Source organism: Heloderma suspectum, chromosome 2 (genome assembly GCF_057233095.1).
Source record: "Heloderma suspectum isolate Gila_16-S chromosome 2, 16-S_ref, whole genome shotgun sequence".
NCBI lineage: Eukaryota > Metazoa > Chordata > Lepidosauria > Squamata > Helodermatidae > Heloderma > Heloderma suspectum.
The window spans coordinates 138,503,073-138,524,785 of NC_139459.1; the positions used below are offsets into that span (position 1 = coordinate 138,503,073).

Genomic DNA, 21,713 nt, shown 5'->3' on the forward strand with positions numbered 1-21,713 from the left:
GCATCTTCTCTAGGACATCATGAACAGCAGTAGAAAATTCAGAGAGTGAGAAAGTGTGTCCTCAGCAGAGCATTTTTTTTCTCTCTCTGATAGGAACAGATTATTAACACCATGTGTCACAACTTGTTCTTCTGGATAATTAGTATTCATAGTGCCAGCAAGTTTTGTTTGTAGTCCTTGCATGCTGCAGAATAATGTGCTATAAACATCTATGGCACAACAACAACGATGATGTCTGCCTTTTGTCATAGTCAGTCAGCAAGTATTTATTTGCATATAAATACACACAAGTACTTTGCAGTTTAAAAACCAGCAAGATTTCTAAAAACCCATTTCAACTTACAACATTTTACCAAGTCATAAAGCTTTTATTTCAGATGACTTCCAAATGTATATGAGCATATGGCTTGCTGAAGTATGGCCCTTTTCATGCATGGAAACAGTAATGGTGACATCATTAGTGTGTGTTGTGAGATCACCAGCATGTATAGTGACATAATGTCACTTCTGATAGCAGTTCTGATATATTTTTTGCAGGGGGAGGATAAACATTTCAGAGTTATATTGACTGCAACAGCCAGATAATCTGACCCCAAATCACCTGGAGATGGGCTTCACTGGACCCCTACAAATAAAGTAGTGGAAACGTAACACAGGAGAAACAAGATGACAGCAAGTAAGCCATAACAGGTATTTATTCAAATATCTTCTCATACACCCGTAGTGACATCTGAGCTAGCATTTCTCCCATTTGTGTCCTGGAGTGGGCATAAGGTAAATTGAGATCTACTAGATCTCTGAATGATGTTCAGTAGATGAACAAGGATTTCTGACCCCCAATTGTTTAACAATGGCAAGAACAAAATCACTCCCTCCTCCCAGCCCCTAAATTATGTTGGTGAAATTAAGAAAGTTGGAGTAGGCAGAAGTTTATTTTTGTGTGGAAGGACCGTGAGTTCTGTTCAGTTCTTGTACTCAAAACAAATTCCTGAGATCAGGAATTTTTAAATTCTAAGTATATTTCTTTTGCACCAGGCTCCAGTTGATGGATCTCTAGGATCTAGCAAAAAACAAAACAAAATGGGTTCCACAAGCCACTCAATGTTAGAATATTTACTTTTCATGCGGAAAGTCCCAGGTCCAATTCCTAAACTGTTCAGTTAAAAGGTAGCAGGTAACAGAACTGGGAAAGACCCAATGCTGACAATCACAGTAGACTCATCCTGACGAACCAATGGACTGATTCGGTGTTAGGGAGCTGCTTATGAAGGATGCTATAATGCAGTCTCCAGGAGTTTTTATTTTGGTTCTGTTGCATCTCTAGAAGTAGTCAAGTAAAATAATTCAGTGGCACATCCATAGAGTAAATCTGTTATTTTGACTTCCTGAGTGCTGAGAGACTAGGGTTATTTAGAAGTGTATATAGCAGCAGCCATCTTGTCCTGGATTTGTTTGATACCCTAAAATCTAAAATAAAACAAGGCATCAGTGTTTAATTCCAAATATTTCTGTATCAACTTACTCCAACCCCCTTTCCCTTGATGGCACAGAGACCTAGGTGGAAGAGTCACAGGAGGAACACTTATGAGTGACCACCACTTTAAACACCCTACCTGCTGTCTCTGGCTGTGGGATGAGTCAAGCATGCTGCCACCATTATCCCCCCACATTTCCCATTGCTTTGATGGAATAGATAGTTCCTAACCTGTACATTTTACAGATGGAACATGTCTTAGTAAATGCCAACATCTATAAGTTAGAAGAAATAGCACAATAGTAAAAATTAGAAGAAATAACTTTGAGATCTATCTGTAAATGTCCACTTTTCTGACATTTCCTACTGGCATCTTAAAACATTTAAGCATTATCAATAAATGACAGCAATGACCATGTTCCTAATATTTACCATAACATGTCAACCACACTCAGGTCTACCTGTTACATTCCTGAAGTGTTGGTAATAGGTGCTTCTTTGCTGTTGTCTCTCTCTGGTTTGAGCCACAAGAATGTGGCAAAAGCAGACAAGGGTGGGATTTGTGTGATGGTGGTCAAGGAAGAGCATCCCAATCCATGTCCTGAATCCTGCAGTGAAAATAATAATTCCTCTAGTCATGCAGAGTACAGCTAGCAATGGCAAACTCTATCTGTTATACTCAGAGACAGTCGCAACATTTCTGTAGGACACTAGTGTGATGTACTGTTTAGTACAGACTTCTGTTGATGGGAACCGAGTTAAAATCTGTTCTTCCCCAGCAACTCATATACAGAGACACATTCTGATACTTAACTATGCACTGAGTCAGTTCACACAATCAAAACAAGCCACAGTGGCAGCTTATTGTGTTGTCTAAACCTGGGTGGCATGGCTTGTTGTAGGGTTAAACAACCCTCAAATAACCCTACAAAAGCCCACAGGCCATTTGAGGGTTGTTTAACCTTCCATCAAACCATGTCACCTGGGTTTGGATGACACAGTAAGCCATAGCTGGGCAGGGACTATGCAAATCGTGCCTGGCAACCACATGGCTCACAACAAGCCACCATGGTTTAAGCCATGGTAGTTTGTTTTGCTTGTGCAAACTGTGTCACTGTGTGAAGGAGTGCTTCCTTTTGTGTGACCTGCATTTCTCACTATTCAGCTTCATTGGATGACCTCAGGTTATACAAACATAAGAACCGTGCTGGATCAGACCAAAGGCCTGTCTAGTCCAGTATACTGTTCCCACAGTGGCCTACTAGATACATATGAAAAGCCCACCAGCAGAACACGAGCACAATAGGACCCTTCCACTCATGTTCCCCAGTGACTAGAGGCACACTTCCTCCGATACTGGAGGTAATATATAGCCAGCATGACTAGTAACTACTGATAACCTTATCCTCTATAAATTTGTCTAATCTCTTTTAAAAGCCATCCAAACTGGTGGCCATCACTACATCTTGTGGAAGTGAATTCCATAATATGATATGGGAAGAATAAAAGCTTGTCTTTCTCCATTTTCTTCACACCAGGCGTAATCTTATATACCTCTATCATGCCCCACTCTACTCATTTTTTTTCTTAACTAAAAAGCGCCAAATTTTGTAACCTTTGCTCATAGGGGAGTAGCTCCAGCCTCCTGCTAATTAAACAGCAAGCTAAGCATATGGCTTTTTAATGTTCATGCATATGTGCTAGAGACAAGATGTATCCCACAGCACGCGCTCAGAGTTTTCACTGCTACAGTTCAAGAGAGAGGCTGATCCCTAGAGAATGGCAACACCTCTAGCAACTATCACTACAAACATTTCAAGAATGCATCCACAAAAGGCAAGAATAAGGATAGTGATTTATCAGTGACAGTTGCAGAATAGTTGCCGTTGGAGATTAAGGTGCATCCTTAACCTGCAACCCCACTGATTAAAATTAGCCCTCATTCATTAATCAACTAAACCTTTATTTGATTTATATATTAGAGTATGCAGCATTAATAGGTTCTTTTGATTGCTTGTGGGTTTGCTTGTTTGCTTAAGTCTGGAACGTGTGAGAACCTTCCAGCCTAAGGACCCTAGAGCAGCCCAGGCTCTTACCCATGTCAGCTGCTTCATAGCCTTTGGGCATTATGGTCCTGTCTATCCGCGCAATCAGCCAGGCTCCTACGATGACACTGCATAACAGCCGGAACAGACAGGCACTCAGCCCCAGCATCACATTGTAGAAGAATAAAAAGTAGTTGAAATTGTGGAACACTTTCCTAAAAATAAGAATAAATCACCACAGGAGAGTTTAACATTGGTATATGCCAGTGTGTATGTATGTGTATGAGGGAGTGAGGATGGTGTGTGTGTGTGTGTGTGTGTGTGAGAGAGAGAGAGAGAGAGAGAGAGAGAATGTAGGAATGCAGTGGCCACACTCACTTTGGCGGTGGCCATGCATGCTGGCATGTGAACCCTGATGTACTAGTGCTGGGGCCACTTCAGCCCTCAAGATTAAAATGGTGCCCCATCCGTGGTATATGGACTTAATGAAAAAGGAACAATTGTTGCTGTTTTACACTGAATTGATCCCCTTCATGGATCACTGCCTTGTTGTGGCGAAGGGGCTTGCGTAACTCAGTGAAGCCATAAGCTGTGATGCTCAAAATCCTACAAGCTAGGCTTCAGCAGTATGCAAACCGAGAACTACCGGAAGTACAAGCTGGGTTTCGAAGAGGCAGAGGAACTAGAGATCAAATCGCCAACATTCGCTGCATCATGGAGAAAGCAAGAGAATTCCAGAAAAATGTCTATTTCTGCTTCATTGACTACGCTAAAGCCTTTGATTGTGTGGATCACAACAAACTGTGGCAAATTCTTAAAGTGATGGGAGTACCAGACCACCTTACCTGTCTCCTGAGAAACCTGTACGAGGGTCAAGAAGCAACAGTAAGAACCAGACATGGAACAACCGATTGGTTCAAAATTGGGAAAGGAGTACGACAAGGCTGCATATTGTCACCCTGCTTATTTAACTTATATGCAGAGTACATCATGACAAACGCCGGGCTGGATGAATCACAGGTCGGAATTAAGATTGCTGGGAGAATTATCAACAACCTCCGATATGCAGACGATACCACCCTAATGGCAGAAAGCGAAGAGGATCTAAAGAGCCTCTTGTTGAGGGTGAAAGAGGAGAGTGCAAAAGCTGGTTTGAAACTCAACATTAAAACAATGAAGATCATGGCATCTGGCCCCATCACTTCCTGGCATATAGAAGGGGAAGAAATGGAAGCAGTGACAGATTTTACTTTCTTGGGCTCCAAGATCACCGCAGACGGTGACTGTAGCCATGAAATTAAAAGACGCTTGCTCCTTGGGAGGAAAGCTATGGCAAACCTAGACAGCATAGTAAGAAGCAGAGACATCACCTTGCCGACAAAGGTCCGTCTAATCAAAGCTATGGTTTTCCCAGTAGTAATGTATGGCTGTGAGGGCTGGACTATAAGGAAGGCTGAGCGCCAAAGAATTGATGCTTTCGAACTGTGGTGCTGGTGAAGACTCTTAGGAGTCCCCTGGACTGCAAGGAGGTCAGATCAGTCCATCCTAAAGGAAATCAACCCTGAGTGCTCATTGGGAGGACAGATACTGAAGCTGAAGCTCAAATATTTTGGCCACCTAATGCGAAGAGAAAACTCTCTGGAAAAGACCCTGATGCTGGGAAAGACTGAAGGCAAAAGGAGAAGGGGACAGCAGAGGATGAGATGGCTACATAGCATCACCGATGCAATGAATATGAACTTGAGCACACTCCGGGAGAGAGCGCAGGACAGGAAGGCCTGGCGTGCTATGGTCCATGGGGTCATGAAGAGTCGGACACGACTGAACGACTGAACAACAACAACACTGCTTCTAGTCTTCAGACTTACAATTAAAGACAGGTTTACGAATCCAGAGCAAGCTGCAGGGTAGCATGTACCCTCTAGCCCCTTCCCTCTCTTGTGTGGATTCCCCTTACCCAACTCTACTAGGTTTCCCAGTTGTGTGTGACCTTCTCCAACCTGGGTTAAAATAAAATCAGGCCAAGCCATTATAATTAGGATTCTCAAACTGAGTTTACGGGTAGACTGATATATCTGTCTATCTATCCAAAGTAAGAATAGGGAACCACCCACTTGTGGGCTGGATCTGTCCCCTGGTGTCTTTGGATCTGGCCTACAGCCTCCTCTTCTTGCCCCTCCACCACCACCACACTGCAATTAGGCTTAGAAAACAGCTTCCATTGGTGCCTTTCCCCTCAAGAAAAGGCCAGTTAAACTGGCTTACAATAACAATCTCTTGTATGATCCAGATTTTAACATCAGCATTTAAAAAAAAATCTGATCAGTATAACATATAAAACACAAGAACATAACCAAGAAAAAAAGCGAGACAATTAATGTTATCCTCCAAAGGCCTGCAGAACCAAAATGGTCTTTATCTGTCTTAGGAAAACCATGGGCAATCTAGCTATATGGACTTAGGTAGGGGAAAGGGTCCCAAAAGCAAGATGCCAATGCTTGAAAAAGCCTTTCTCCTAGTGGATGCCAACCTCCATGGAGGCAGGGAAAGCATCCCAAGCAGAGTGGTTTGGAAGACCTTAATGGCTAGAGAGGTTCATATGGGAGAAGAAGGTGCTCTCTAAAGCAGTGATGTTACACAATGCAAAACTGCTGCTGAAAACAACAGTCCCGTGTTGAGTTCTCCCCTCTCCTACTTTTAGGCATGTCTAACTTTGTCATGTGCGAAGAGAAAACTCCCTGGAAAAGACCCTGATGCTGGGAAAGACTGAAGGCAAAAGGAGGAGGGGACGGCAGAGGATGAGATGGCTAGATAGCATCACGGATGCAATGAATATGAACTTGAGCACGCTCCGGGAGAGAACGCAGGACAGGAAGGCCTGGTGTGCTATGGTCCATGGGGTCACGAAGAGTCGGACACGACTGAACGACTGAACAACAACAACTTTGTCATGATATCATCAGGTTGAGTGCATTGCATGGGGCATTTGCACAGGAGAAAAGAATGGTGGGAAAGGGCAGCACAATCCTACACCCTTCTCTCTAAATCTGGGTTCTTAGGGCCATTCTCCAAGTTCCTCGCTGCGTTCAAAGCACCACCCTGCAACTGGAGACGGGCCTTCAGAAGGTCGAAACTAGAGCTTGGCTCACTATCTTCAATGTTTGGCTGAAGATACTCTGGTTTAGCTCTGCCAATTCTACAAGATGATTTTCAGTCAGTTTGGAAGCAAACCCTGCCTCAAAAGCTCCACGCATTTGGACTCTCCTGGGGCTACCTTACTGCTCTGGGATATGAGACAGCAGAATGATCCTCAAACAACATATTGCAGATGTTGAATGCCAGTATGACCTAGGCCTAACCCTAACCACATTTGAACTGACAGAGCATTCCAGCCAAATAAGCCAGCAAACTATCTATCCATGATTCTGGTCCAGAAGCGTCATAGAGCCTTTACACTAGCACGCTTCAATGTCCTCCCCTCAGCACTTCTAATTGGAAGATATCATAAAATCCCCAATCATAAACACAAGTGTCCCTGTGACTCTGGAGAGGTCAAATCTGTGACTCATGTTCTTCTGTATTGCTCCTTTTACTGTAACCTATGCAAAATTTGTATTGAACCTCTTTTATTAAAATGGCCAGGTCCTTCAAGATGCTTTTTATGTCTTTTTGTTCTTTCTGAACAAAATACAGCCACTGCTCTTAGTGTTGGCAAATTCTATGTTCCGGCACACAAATCGCTCCAGGAACTGACCTCAGGGATTCTGTGACCAGTCTCCTTGGGAGATTGCAGTATGATCACAAACTTTATACTACTGCCCTATTTCTCTCCCCCATTTTATCTTACAGTATGTTTTTATCTTATTTTATCTCATGCATTCTATGTGTAATTTTATATGTTTTTATTTCCTATGCTGGTCATTGACTGTAACAATAAATGACTGAAGACTGATAAATTTGGGTTCACTTACAAGTCTGAACCAGGTGAGAGGTGTTGTGGTGGCGAATCCCACGATTACTGTTTTCTCCTATCCGATAGTGGCAGAAACTATCCCCACTTTGCACAGCTTCCACTAGAGCAGGTTTGATTATAGAAGAGGAAGCGTAGCTCTTCCTAGTACAAATGCCATCTTTTTTTTCGCCATAGCTCTGGTTCCTTTAACAACTGCATGAGAGGCAGAAATTAATCAGCAGGACCCTTTTTCCACATAGAGTGCAGTGCTGGGAAAAGCTTCTCCTGCCTGCTCCTACACTGGATAAGGAGTAGGGATACTTATCCCTCCACCACCACCACCCAAAACTGATCACCCAACATCCTGGCAATGACCTGTTATCAAGAGCCAAAGGCTTTTCCTTGTCATTCTGTAAAATCTTCGGCTGAAGAAAGAAGCTGGTAGCTGTCAGGACCTGCAGCAGCATGAGTCCAATGACGATGCTAATTGTGAGGCTGAAACAGAAAAGGCATAGTATTAAAAGCCTATAGACAACAAAAAGGAAGCTGAAGACAAAGACATGACCCTCTATCAAAAAACTTCAGATATGTATCATTCCCTCTATTTCCCAACCTCTCGGGGAGAGTCCTGACACATATGTAGCCAAAACAGCACAACCCATGCACAAGCATCCTCCTGGGAACTCAAGAGATTGTTGGCACAAGTATAAAAACAGGAGAAAAATCCCTCCCAGAATAGCTAAACAGAATTGCACATGTGTGAAAAAACTGCTCTGTGACTGTTTCGCCTGCTTCCCAAATATGGGTCAGTCTAGGATGCTGCTCCAGCCTTCAGGTAATAACACTCAAGGAAGTAAACAAGCAGGGATGAACCAACAGAATGATAGGTGATGGAGGAGAGAGCCTATGTATATATGTGTGCAAGCATGTATGTATGTATGCATCATGTATGGAAGGAAGGAAGGAAGGAAGGAAGGAAGGAAGGAAGGAAGGAAGGAAAGGGATGGGAGAGGAGGAGAAAAGAAACAAAGAAATATAATTTCAAATGCAGCAGAGAGTGAGGAACAAAGAACCAGAACCAGAGCATTAAGTGGGGGAAAGTACGAGGTGCACGAAGGGAAAGTGCTGATGGTGGTAGTGTTAGGGTTCAGATCTGCTCAGACCTGGAACCTTGGATCTCCTTGGAGGATGAGCAGGGGAAGCAGGACTGCCTCCCTTCAGCAGATTTCTGTTTTCCCAGTGACACTGAAGAGCTTTTGGACCCAGACATCACAGTCTGTGGCTGGCTCCTGGACACTCCCCTCATCACCCCCAGGACAGCAGAAACAGAGGAGACCGTCTGCCAGGAAGGAGTTTCAATTCGGCCAGCAAAGTGCCCAGCTAGTTACTCATCAGTCTATTCGGGAGGAGAGGGAAGTGTATGCAAGTACCTGCCCAGGTCAGGGCCTGCTGGGAACCAGGAAGAGTTGGAGTTTCCGGTACTTCTCTTTTCCTTCTCTCATATGTGAACGGCTTCCTTGCATCATTATTGTTATTGTTAATATTACTACGTTTCAGCCATAACAGCTCCCAAAACAGTTTACAGGGAACACAAATTAAAGTAATTCGCAATCTAAATAGCAGAATGTGGCACTGGAGCAGAATGTGGCATTGGAGAGAGTGGGGGTGATGTTGGATCCTCCCCCTCCCCAGCCCTCTGGAATCTAGATCTTCCTGCTGTTGCCTTTTCCCTTCATACTCCCCAAGTGCCCTCCACCCTTGACACCAGATAGCCTGGCTTCTGCTGAGAGATATCTCAAGAGGGCACATTATCACCACCACAACCAAAGCAGTCCTTAAAATACATAGGATGGGGCAGGGCCCACTCTCTGCCCCATACATTATAATGATGTTCATTTTGTCAATAAGAATATAAGAACTGTTTTGTTGGATCAAACCAAAGGTCCATCTAGTTGAGCATACTTTTTATAAATATATAAAAAGCATACTTTTAATTATTAAATAAATAAATGAAAGCAGACAGTGGATTCTGAGATTTCCAGAAGAAAGGCATAAAGGGGTGGCATCCATCATTATTTGTTCCATAGAACTGAGAAGCTCATCCTGCATCAGACCCTATGGACTGGCAGAAGACCTGAACAGACAGGAACACTCTATATGTCTGGATTGTGGGCATCAAAGCCCCTAAACCATGTGTTTGATCTCCCAGAAACAGGGTCACCAGGATTACAAGCACGACTAATATGTTCTAATTGGCATGTTTTAAAGATACCTCTATGTATTTTTTTCTATACCTTTGCTGATGATACATACAGAGCACCTCCTTTTTGTTAATGGGGAGCATAAATATATATCATTTGCGCAGTCCTGGGTCATTTTTCTGACAGTGCAGAATGAATGCATGAATAAGCTGATGGTGTTGAGAGAGAAATGGAATCCTCCAGCTTTTTAAATAAGGTCTCTACCTAATAATTGGGTTTCTGTAGCACTTTAAGCAATCCACTGGTTGTAATTATGACAGCAGCCCTGTAAGATAGGTCAGTATTATAATGTAGCCCAGCAGCTCACCAGACAGGATAGCAATTTAAAAGGGTCCCAGTTCTAGCCCTGGTGATCCCTAGCAGCAATGCTGAAGATATGTTTAAGAGCCAGGGTGATATAATTTTATTTGTTTGTTTTTCTTTCTTCGTTTTTAATGATTTTTTTATTGTGGAATTTCAACAAAACAAAAGAAGAGGAAAAGGGTGGGGGGAAATATAATGGCTACAGTGTCTACTTAGATCCCGGAAGACCCAGGTTACAGTGGAACATAGGAACAATCTGCCTTAGACCAGGTCAGACCCCTGGTCCGTTCCAGGTCAGACCACTGACTGTCAGCAGCTCTTCAGACAGAAGCCTTGCCCAGTTCTATCTGGAGATGCCAAATATTGAAGCTGGGACCTTTTACATGCAAAGCATGTGCTCTGCCACAGAGCTATATCCCTTCTCGACTCCCATCCCTCCCCAAGGAGCTGCCTTATACTGGGTTAGGCAACTGCTCCGTCTAGTTCAGTATTGTCTACATTGACTGGCAGCAGCTCTTTGTTTCCAGGCACAAGTCTTTCCCAGCCCTACCTGGAGATGCCAGGGATTGAACCTGGGGCCTTCTGCATGTCGTACTTAGTCATGAAGCTTGCTAAGTGACCTTGGGCCGGTCACCTCTCACCTAACCCACCTCACCTCACAGGGATGTTGTGAGCATAATGTGGGCGTTGTGAGGATAATACTCTGAAGGTCTTAGAGGAAGGGTACATAAGAACATAAGAAGAGCCATACTGGATCAGACCAAGGTCCATCTAGTCCAGCATTCTGTTCACACAGTAGCCAACCAGCTGTTGACCAGGAAACCACAAGCAGGGCACAAGTGCAACAGCACCCTCCCGCCCATGTCTCCCAGCAACTGATGTACATAGGGATACTGCCTCTGATACTGGAGGTGGCATATAGCCATCAGGACCAGTAACCATTGATAGCCTTATCCTCCATGAGAATTAGAATGAAACAAATATATTGCAGATTTGGGAGGAAAGATAAGGCTGAGAGAGAATGCTTTGCCTAAGGCCACCTAGTAAATTTATGACTGAACAACTTCCTGGTTCACAGCTCACTCTCTCAGCCACTATATTATACTAGCACTTGCTAAAATGGAGGGCACTTACATTCCAGTTCCCAAACTTTTAACCATTTCTATCCCCCGACCATTCCTTATGGGCAAAACGAAACTGTACATGAGCATCACTCCAAAGAGGCACTGCACCGTGTGGATGATCAGGTATCCTAGGAAAGAAAGCACAAGTGAACAATTAAAAAGGAGACAAAGGGGCAACCCCAATAAGTAGTGAAAAATGTTTGTCCACAACATAGACTTCCACGTACCCCATAGTATGTATGCAATTTGCCAACCAGAGTATCTTGCTATTGCAGCCTGTTAAGGTTAAAATATAAGTTAAACAGAGAGAAGTTTATATATGATAGGGTCCACCTATATCATGGAAAATAAATACATATATGTAGCATGACCTGCATCTCTAATGAAAATCCTTCAATGGACCATATTCTTTACTGAAGCAATTAATGTCTATACATAAACACCAGTTATCAACAACTTTTTAAAAGGTTTTTAAGGTTTCAGCTTGCTAGGAAGACAAGCTGCTTTTTCTGAGCTGACTTGGGGGTGGGGAAAATTTGCAGACAGGAAATCTGTGATTTTTATTTATTTTTTAAAGATTATTTTCCACTGTTTACCTACAGAGCTGCAGAGCTGTGAATAACCACACAAATTATTTTAAAGCCCACATTCCTGCAGAACTGCAAAGGTGCACATGCAGCTACCCTGCTATTTATTTATATATATATATATATATATATATATATATACACACTACTTTTATAATGCTTAATATCCTAAGATCTCTAAGTGGTTCACAATATACATAAAATACTGTATAAAAACAATAAACAAGCAGTGAATGAACAAGAAAAACAGTTAATACATAAAACCATTACAACAAGACAATCATAAAATGGAGAAGCATCATAATCCAGTACAAGTCAGGGAAAGCTTGGTTAAACAAATACATTTTCAAGAGGAGTTTAAAGCACTTTCTGTCTCTTGAACAACACATGGAAGGGTGTTCTAGAGGGTGGGTACCACTACTGATGCGGCCCGCTTATGTGCTGTTACTTGGCAATGCAATATTGGCTGTGCTTGGGGTGGGAAAGCAAACCAAAATGGCTGCACAGCCCACCACTTCTACCACAATTGCAGCACTACACTGTGGTTTAACGTATGATAAAATACATGTGAACTTTGAAACTCCTACATCTCCCTCAATTACATTATGTACTGGCACGTGGCACTTGATTGCATTATAAATACAGTGGATACTGCACTGTATTAATTAAGGTGTCCCCACAGAGCAGCAATTGAATTAAAACACACACACACACACACACACACACACACAGGCATAGCAGTGCCTCGCAGACAAAAGGGTGTGTAGGTCCTACCTAGATCAACAGAAAAGTGAGAACTCACCACACTTTGAGAAGATGAACATTTGCTAAAAACCAGTGGAAGGAATTGCTTCTGTCCTGCCCACAGCCGCTTCATGTGCTTTCTAGGAAAAAGCATTATCATTCTTTAAAATCTGAGCCAAAATTTCAGCATTCGTTTTTTTAATGTAAGCTTCTAGGCCTCATGGATGGCTTCAGAGACTAACACTTTTCAGCTGAGTCATGTGACTGGAGGAAGGCTGCCCTGTGAACGGGAAGCTGCTCAGGTGGGCCAGTGATCTCAAAACCCTCATCCCATGCCGATGCCTCTGGCAGAAGTACACTTTGTCACAAACTCAGGGATAAAATATATCCATACCTGTAGCAGGCTAAGATGTGGAACACATAGCTGACACAGGTCAGACAGGCAGTGATGGTAGTGACAATCCAAACACCTGTGGGACAAGCAACCATCATCTTGGTCTTATCCTTTCTACACCCCAGTCCCCACAACAAACCCCTGACAGTAACCTGCCTTCACAGGTATGGAAGGTACTTGTAAGCTTCAGAACCATTTTTCTCCACCTTCCCCCTTTTTCAGACTGAACTGTTTTTCCAACTGGAGGTGAAACTGAAGATGTGCAAGAGAAAATGTGAGTAGACCCCACTATGGGCCTCATGTACACATTCTAGGCTGTTGTTTCATGTTGCCTTCTCAGCATGAGCAGGATCTAAGGCAGCTTTTCCCAACCTGGGTTCCCCAGATGTCAATACAGTACAGTACCCATCATCCTCAACCACTGACTGTGCTGATTGGGAATGATGGATATTATGGTCGAACAACATCTGGGGACCCAAGGTTGGGAAAGCTGTTCTAAGGCAGAGGAGGAGGAGGAGTGTTGGGGGAGAGGCGGGGGAGAGAGAGAAGCTCTCCCCAGCCTGAGAACATAGGAACATAAAAACATAAGGGCCATGCTGGAACAGAACAAACGCCTACCTAATCCAGTATTCTGTTCCCACAGTGGCCAACCAGAGGCCTGTGGGAAACCCACAAGCAGGACATGAGAGCAGTAGCATTTTTTCAGCTCTGCAATACTTTTTTTGAGGTGCAGTGATCAGGACAGTTCACAGTATGTCAAGTGTGGTCACACTACAGATTTGTATGAGGGCATTATGATATTGGCAGTTTTATATTCAATTCCTTTCCTAATGATCTCCAACATGGAATTTGTCTTTTTCACAGCAGCCACAAGTCTGTGTTATTTTCATAAAGCTATGCACCACAACCCCAAAATCCATTTCTTGGCCAGCCACTGCCAGCAGAAACCCCATCAGCGTATATATGAAGTTAGGATTTTTGGCCCCAATGTGCATCACTTTACACTTGCTTACAATTAACTGCATTTGCCTTTTTAATGCCCATTCCCCCAGTCTGCAGAGACCTTTTTAGAGTTCTTCACAATCCCATTTTGTTTGAACCACCCTAAATAATTTGGTGTTGTCAGCAAACTTGGCCACCTCACTGTTCATCCTTAACTCTAGATTATTTATGAACTAGTTAACTGGGAGAGGTCCTTGAAGGAAGCCTCAGCTTAAGCCCAGCATCTGGAAGAATGAAAGACCTCATGGACCAAGCCCAGGAGCAGGAATTTGTCTATCCTGCCCAGAAAAACAGTCAGGGGCCAAGATGGCAAATTCCAGTGTCCCATCCCATGACTTAAATGGTATGTTTGCTTTTAATCACTCTGAGTTTCCACACGCCTTTGAGCCTCTCTCAAACTATTTGTGTACACATGAGAGCAATACTAGTGGGAGAGAGCCAATTTTAAATTGGAAGTACATTAAATTGTAGCTTTTCCATTTGAATAATATACATAGGCAGTGCAAGAAATAGGTGTGAAAAGTTGCTCAAATCTAACCACCCACATTATTTTTGTGGCCAACATGCTCACACTCAATAAATCACAGGTTGGTTTTAGAAGTGTGAGACCACCATGCCTGTACCTTCTGTGACATCAATAAAGTCTTTCAGGTGCTGGATACTTGCAACTATGCCTGATGTGTTGCTGGATATGTTGCTGGAAGCAGTAAACATCTCAAAATCTGACTCCAGAGTTTTCAGCGCATGTGAAACAAGCTTGTAAACATAAAACTCCATCACAACAAACTGGAAGACAAATGGATAAAAAAATAAAGCTGTTTAGATACCTTGCTGACAGTTTCCCCCCTAAAATATTTCATACTGCAAATCCCTACAGGTGGATTGTTTTAAAGATCTACAGTCCAGTCATGAATGCTTCACGTAGAAGAAAGCACATTAAGAATGTCTATCCATGAGGCCTGATTCATAGGGCTGGCTCCTATGGCACCAAGAGTATCATTGATGCCATTTCTCTCTAGCTGTATCCCACACATCCTGGAGGGAACCAAGGAAGACATGAGAATAGCATGAATCCTTCCCACACCAGTATCACAGGACCCCACCACCACCACCACCGCACACACAAAATAGATGATGGAAGGACATGCTGAAAAAAGCTGAAAAAAGAAAGCTATGCTCATGTGTGGTCCCAGGGCACATGAGGCAGTCATTTTGCTGAAGCTAAGCAGGTCTGGGTCTGGTCAGTGCACAAAGTGGAGACCCACCTGGGAACCACATGTAGCCAGCTTGAGTTCCATGATGGAAGAAAGGTGGGATATAAATGTAATAAATACTTGGAGATCAATGAGAGTGGCATTTTACATTTTTAAACCATCTTCTAGTATGCAGAAGTACAATTTATAGCCTGAAAGAATATTCCTTCAGTAATTTCACAGCATTTTGAAACCTTTCTTTTCCACAATGGCCTTGTTCCTGCCCTGATGACAGGCATCACTTCCTCACTTTACAAATAATGTCTGTTGCAAACCTACCCGCCTTTCTGCTTTGCAAATTTGCCACTCTATGTCCTGCTGTTTATATAGCCTGGTACTTGGTAGTAAACAACAAAGTCTTGATGGGCTTGTCCCCACACATTTGCCTGGGGATGTTTGCCTTAACATTTCCAAAGGAAACTCTTCCTGCAGTACTCCCCCACAACTTCCTCTGGGAAAAGTTAAACTCATTAAGAGAGCAATCCTACTGCCCCCAGACAGCATCTGGGGAGAGTTTCCCCCTCCTCCTCCCGCTCATAGCTGGCGCAGAAAGAACTGCTCTGCCTGGCCTCCAAGGTCAGGAACTTGACCTCGGAGAGGGGGAAAGGAGGCATTTCAGTGGGCGGGGAGGGGAAGAGACTGGAGAGGCCAGGATATGAGCTATCCTGAGCCTCTGCCCCTCTCTTCCCTCCCCCCTGAAACGCCTTCACTGGACAAGCTGAAAAGCCTCTCTTGCGAAAACTGCAGGGCAGAAGGACTGGGAGGTGAAGATTGCCTCCACCGCTCCTCTCACCCTGCCTAGGATGATCATAAGCCTCCAAGTTCAGGGGCTTATGATCACCAAGGATGCAGTTGATAGGATCACACCCTTAATTCAGTTGCTGTTCTCTAACTCAGAGAACCCAATCATTTTCTATAAGTTTGTGTGCGGAAAGGTATTATGCAGAGGAATGCAGCACCCTGAAGAGTTTATCCACCCAGGAAGGAACAGACACTCTCAAATACTATGCAGAACTTTTACTTACCATGTAGAGGCAGATTATGGCAAGCATAGCCATATTGATCATTCTGCTGGGAAACTGAAAGTAAGGATCCCATTCATACACATTCCTCTGGAACCAGGTTTTCTGAGGTTGCCTGTTGGCAAGGAAGAATATATGAGTAACACGGAGGAGATGGGCAACCATGGGAGGGTGATTTGCCATCAGAAAGTGCTTCTTGGAATACTGGAATACTTCCCTTCTCATGATCTACTCTCCTTCTAATTCCACCTCTGATACAAAATGTTGACCCAGATAAAGCCTTATTTTCAGCAGGTGCCTGCTCTCAACTGTGAACCAGCATCTCTAGGCTTTGGCCACCCCTGGGCCATCTTAGTATGTTGATTGTCAGTCAATGAATGCTATCTTCCCCTGCCAAAGAATGGTGGATAAGATACAAGCTAGCCCTGCTTCCTACAACCTGATGCCCTCCATATGCGTTGGACTACATGGCTGGCTGGGAGATACTGGGAGATGTAGTCCAATACATCTGGAGGGCACCAGGTTGGAAAAGGCGGAGCTAGCCTATCAGGAAACACAGCTCTAAGACACAGAGGGAAAGGGAAATTGGAGGTGAGGGAGTCAATATGCTCTGGCTCAGCTTTCCCCAGCCTCCAGATGTGTTGGGACCTCAACTCCCATAATTCCCAGCCAACATGACCAACACATCTGGAGGGCACCAGGTTAGAGAAGGCTGCTCTGACTTATGTTTAGCACTAGATCTAAGGGTAAGTAGGACTGGCCAATTATGGATGAACAAAAACACCTTCATCCAGACCCTTATTTGTGGTGAAACAGTTTTACACTCCAACATTTCGCAGATGAAAACAGAGACACATATTTATAATGCCCTTTTCTCCACACCCAAGGAGTATCCCCAGCTGATCCCTGCTCCTTCTCCACATTCCTGTGCTCTGCAACAACCTGTGCTGTTTGCCCTGCCTCCTTAAACAGGGTTCATTAGTTCATAACCATTTCCTTAATTAAGACTGATAGAACATTTACAGCACGATGTTATACATCTTTACTCAGAAGTAAATCCCACAGAGTTCAATGGGGCTTGCTTCCAGGTACGTGTGCATAGGATTGCAGCTTTAATCTCCAAAAGGATCATCGTTATAAGATGGCTGCAGGCATATGGCATATTCAGCAACAGTTATTAACTGGATAGAGAGGATGGAAGAGAAGTAGTGTGCTGGTTTGTTGCGTCCATGTGGATTCATTTCCATAGTTACACGTGCACTAGAGTCAAGATGCATCCATCTCCCATTCAGATGTTTAACAAGGAGAAGCCCAGGAGAAAACGCTGAAACCTAGGAGGAATCTTCACAACAACGGAATGAGAAACGCATTGGAGCATTATCTGGATTTTCATGGAATTGGCTTTGGTCCGTCAGGAACACATGAAGCAAGAAAACCCTAGTGTACCGTACCTTTAAAATCCGGTTGTCATGGGTCATGCAGCACTTGAAAGGAACATACTTCTGGATGAGGTGGGGGGAGTAGAACAGAATGTCATCAACCTGGCAGGGGCTGTTCAACAAATGACAGAGGCTTGTTTCCTGCCCCTGTCCAGGCATCCCCACTTTTGCATGAAGAAACCAAAATCCCTGATTCTCCTGTATGGCATCTGAAGGCTCCCCCTGTGAGCATCCCCCTGCCCCCAATTTTGCCCCATTCCAGCAAACTGTCACGGAGTTATAGCTTCCACCACCACCCGTTTCTCCTTCTCTGGGCTCTTTCTCCCTGCCCGCAATAGCAGGCTCCCATGATCCCGAGACCTTGCCAGATCACCACTCCAATAAAGCTCTTTTGCATCAGAGAAGCAGGAAAGCGATTTAACACAACATGGGGAAGAGAAGTAACACAAATATCAGAGAAGTGCATAATAATTGAGGCTAACTATTCCCACAATGGGAGTGCAGGGCAATTCTGAAGGCTCAAAAGAGCACTATAGGGCTTTGATGTGCTGGAAAGGCAGGTGAGTTACTTTAGTTACCTAGGTTACAGAGGGCAGGAGTAGGTGAAAGACACACCCTTAGGAATGCCTGATCATACCAAATTTAAAGTGGAGGGATGGGCAAACAGCAGCTGAACCACAGGGGAACTGAATTAAAGAAAAGCAACAGACTAAAGGTACTCTGAAAAATGCGGCTTCCCCACAGATAAACTCCAGGGTGGTTGCAGAGTGGCCATGACGTCATGTGTCCCTAACAACTTTAAGCCACAGCAGCATCAGAGAAAACCTCCCATATAGACAGGCCCCTGAAGAAGTCTCATGCATATGCGTGGACAGTAGCAACATTTTAAAAAGGTATCCCAAACAACTCCCCCAAAGGCAAAATATGGGCAAACTAGGGACAGTGGTTTACCAGGGACAGAGACATGAACATAGGAACAGTTGGAGTATATGACCTCCTGGGAAAAAGATTCTGCCATTTGTTTTGTTTTTCACATTGAAAAGGAAAATGCCCCTGGAAAGAATGACCCTCCTTACTCCAGTGGAGGCTTCTTCATCAGTTGCTGGACATATTGACCCTGATGTACCTCTAGGAAAGGCGTCTCCTGTCGAGAGAAGGAAAGAGCTACTTAATATTCCAACGATCACACTTTTCAATTGACAGACTCAAAAATAAGGGGGAGGGTTGATCCTCTGAAGGATGAGCAGTTAGGAAGAGCACAGCTTGAAATCAAGAACATGAGAAAGTGTCAGAGGGGCGGGTGCGAAGCACGTATTTAAGTAAAATAATTCATAAAGAACTGTGGTTCTCTGTTCAATTTAGAAGTTTTTGGGAGAACATAAACATGAATACAGTCTCCAAAATTATCAAGCTTGAAGAAACCTTCAAGAAGCCTTGCGACTTCCGGTTGGGACCGATGTCGCTCTGGTATCTTCCCATGGGTCTCCGTGGGAGCTTTCTCAAACAGCTTTTTAAAAGGTTGAAAAACCTTTTCATCTCCCCCCTGGAATGGAAAGGTGGGGGCAAGGCAACAGCTCTCGACAACATCTTGGAGAAAGGTAACTCCCATGCGATAGTGGGAGGGCTGGATTCCAGGATTATCTCCCCAGAGCTTTACCAACGCAAAAAGCCATACTGAGACTCCTATTATATAGGAGAAAACAGGGCTGACATGTTCCATAATAATATATGCTTTAAGAAATATCAACAACCTCCAAGGGATGATTTAAGAAACGTTAACAATATTTGAGAACATCTGAGGACCCGTAAGATCTGTTTGAGAGAAACATGTCTGTGCCGAAGAGAAGGAGGGAGCTGGCATCTACCCCCCCCCCCGCATCCTCTGTCTCAAAAAAGAAGAAGACAGAAGATATAGGGGAATTATTTACGCTGATAAATATGTTATCTTTGCAATTTACGGAGCAAGTCAAAAGGCTGGATTTAATCCAAAATTCCATCACCGCCCTGCAAGGAGCTGTAGATTTAATTAATGCATCATGGCAAAAAATGGAGAGGAAAATTACTGAGCTTGAAAACCGAGTGGCAGGAAATGAAACTACGTCACAAATTTGTTTTAAAAATATCCCTGATAGAATCTCTCAACTGGAGGCCTTCACGAAAAGATCCAATGTATGGATTATTGGGATTAAAAATCTGCCTAATGTTGTAAAATTGTCTATTTTTGTGGATAAACTTTTGCATGAGATACTCCCTATTTCCTCTGATTATTTACTTGATATTGAGCAGGCATTGTGTGTGCCAAATGCTAAAGGGACTGATTACACCATCATAGTTCAATTTGCAAAAGTCTCCACAAAGAATTATATCCTACGCTTGGCAAGGGAGGCTGGAAGCCTTTCCTGGAAACAAGATAAAGTTATGTTATTCCCAGACTACATCAAAGAGGTGGCGAATAAAATAAGGCAATTTAACAAGGCAAAGAATATGGCAAAACAAATGAACTTACAATATTATTTAAAATATCCTGCTACACTTTGTATTATGTCTGAAGGTCAGATGAAGAAGTTTTTAAATCATGAAATGGCGGCGGCTTGGCTTATCGTAAAAATGCATGAGAATTCTGTCACAACCCCATTGGTTTATTCTCTTTTCTCTTTTATTTTTTCTTGTCTTTCTTTATATTTTTTATTTTTAAATAGATAATATATCTAGTATAAAACTTATTACTGATGGTTGAAGGTTTATAGCAAGTTTTATTATTATATAATACTATATATTTATTTATTTATTTATTAATAATAATAATAATAATATAGGCTTTTAGGAATGAATTGTAGACCTGTTTCCTTGATATAAGATTGATATGATATAGAAATGTAAATTTATTAAACTGTAAAATTGTTAAGGTTATAGATATAGTTTTTAAAATAGAATGGCATCGGAGGCCAGGGGGTGTTGGAGTTTAAACTTAATTTTTTAAGGGGGAGGGACAGGGGAGGGAATTTTTTTTCTTCACTTCCTTTCCTCCTCCCCTTTCCCCATTTTCTCTTTTTTCTTTCTCTCTTTTTTCTTCTCTCTTTGTTATTGTGGTGTCCTCATTAGAATATTGTACTGTTGGGAAATTGAAGTATTGATTAGGTTGTTGGTAATTTTGGTATTGTTTATTTCATTTATAAAAATAAAATAAATAAAAATAAGAAGGCTTCTTGTAGCTCCCTTTCCATTCTCCCTTCCCAGAGAATGGGTACAGATTCATACAAACACCCAGCATTCTTGTATAAGGGTGAAGGCAAATGTAGCACTGCATCTGAAGTGGTTTAAGGCTCTTTACTGTCCTGAGTTCTGAAAGTTTCCAGTGTATTATGGAGTGGGGGAGGGGGATCAGCAGTGGAGGGGGCCAATTGGTTTGTGCCTGTGACATACATCTCTCACTTTTCCCAGAGCAGTTTCGCAACTGGTGGTCCAGGAAGAAGGATAAATGTATATGCATATAACAGCATAGATGATGATGATTTATATCATTTCTATACCGCCCAATAGCCAAAAGTCTCAGGGCAGTTCACAAAAATTGCAAACCATAAAATAAAACACAGTATAATTTTTTAACACAAAAAATTTAAAAGAAATTACAATTTCAATACAATTTTGTTGTTTATTCGTTCAGTCGCCTCCAACTCTTCGTGACTTCATGGACCAGCCCACACCAGAGTTTCCTGTCGGCCGTCGCCACCCCCAGCTCCCCCAAGGTCGAGTCCGTCACCTCCAGAATATCATCCATCCATCTTGCCCTTGGTCAGCCCCTCTTCCTTTTGCTATCCACTCTCCCTAGCATCAGCATCTTCTCCAGGGTATCCTGTCTTCTCATTATGTGGCCAAAGTACTTCAGTTTTGCCTTTAATATCATTCTTGACATCTCCCCAATAACCACATCCAATTTGCCCTGGCTCATAGATCTTACATTCCAGGTTCCTATGGTGTGTTGATCTTTAGAACATCGGATTCGTCGTTCACCACCAGCACCATCGGCTGCTAGACGTCCTTTCGGCTTTGAGCTAGCTGCGTCATCACATCTGGGGCTAGTTGAACTTATCCTCTGTTCCTCCCCAGTAGCAT

At 43.1% G+C, this 21,713-nt stretch overlaps 1 protein-coding gene across 1 annotated transcript in view; it reads right to left on the reverse strand.

Annotated features, from left to right (window-relative positions):
- Positions 1 to 244: 244 nt before the first annotated feature.
- The window catches only part of LOC146352817 (stimulated by retinoic acid gene 6 protein-like), a 38,226-nt gene continuing 16,757 nt past the window's right edge, over positions 245 to 21,713 (reverse strand). The window contains exons 8-18 of the mRNA XM_084834935.1: positions 18,677 to 18,744; positions 16,165 to 16,276; positions 14,510 to 14,672; positions 12,885 to 12,960; positions 12,549 to 12,630; positions 11,387 to 11,435; positions 11,170 to 11,287; positions 7,847 to 7,966; positions 3,571 to 3,734; positions 1,936 to 2,082; positions 245 to 1,467 (exon numbers count right to left, since the gene is read on the reverse strand). Of these exons, the coding sequence (XP_084691061.1) occupies positions 1,373 to 1,467; positions 1,936 to 2,082; positions 3,571 to 3,734; positions 7,847 to 7,966; positions 11,170 to 11,287; positions 11,387 to 11,435; positions 12,549 to 12,630; positions 12,885 to 12,960; positions 14,510 to 14,672; positions 16,165 to 16,276; positions 18,677 to 18,744 (1,194 nt within the window). The 3' untranslated portion in view covers positions 245 to 1,372. The remainder of the gene's footprint in view (positions 1,468 to 1,935; positions 2,083 to 3,570; positions 3,735 to 7,846; positions 7,967 to 11,169; positions 11,288 to 11,386; positions 11,436 to 12,548; positions 12,631 to 12,884; positions 12,961 to 14,509; positions 14,673 to 16,164; positions 16,277 to 18,676; positions 18,745 to 21,713) is intronic.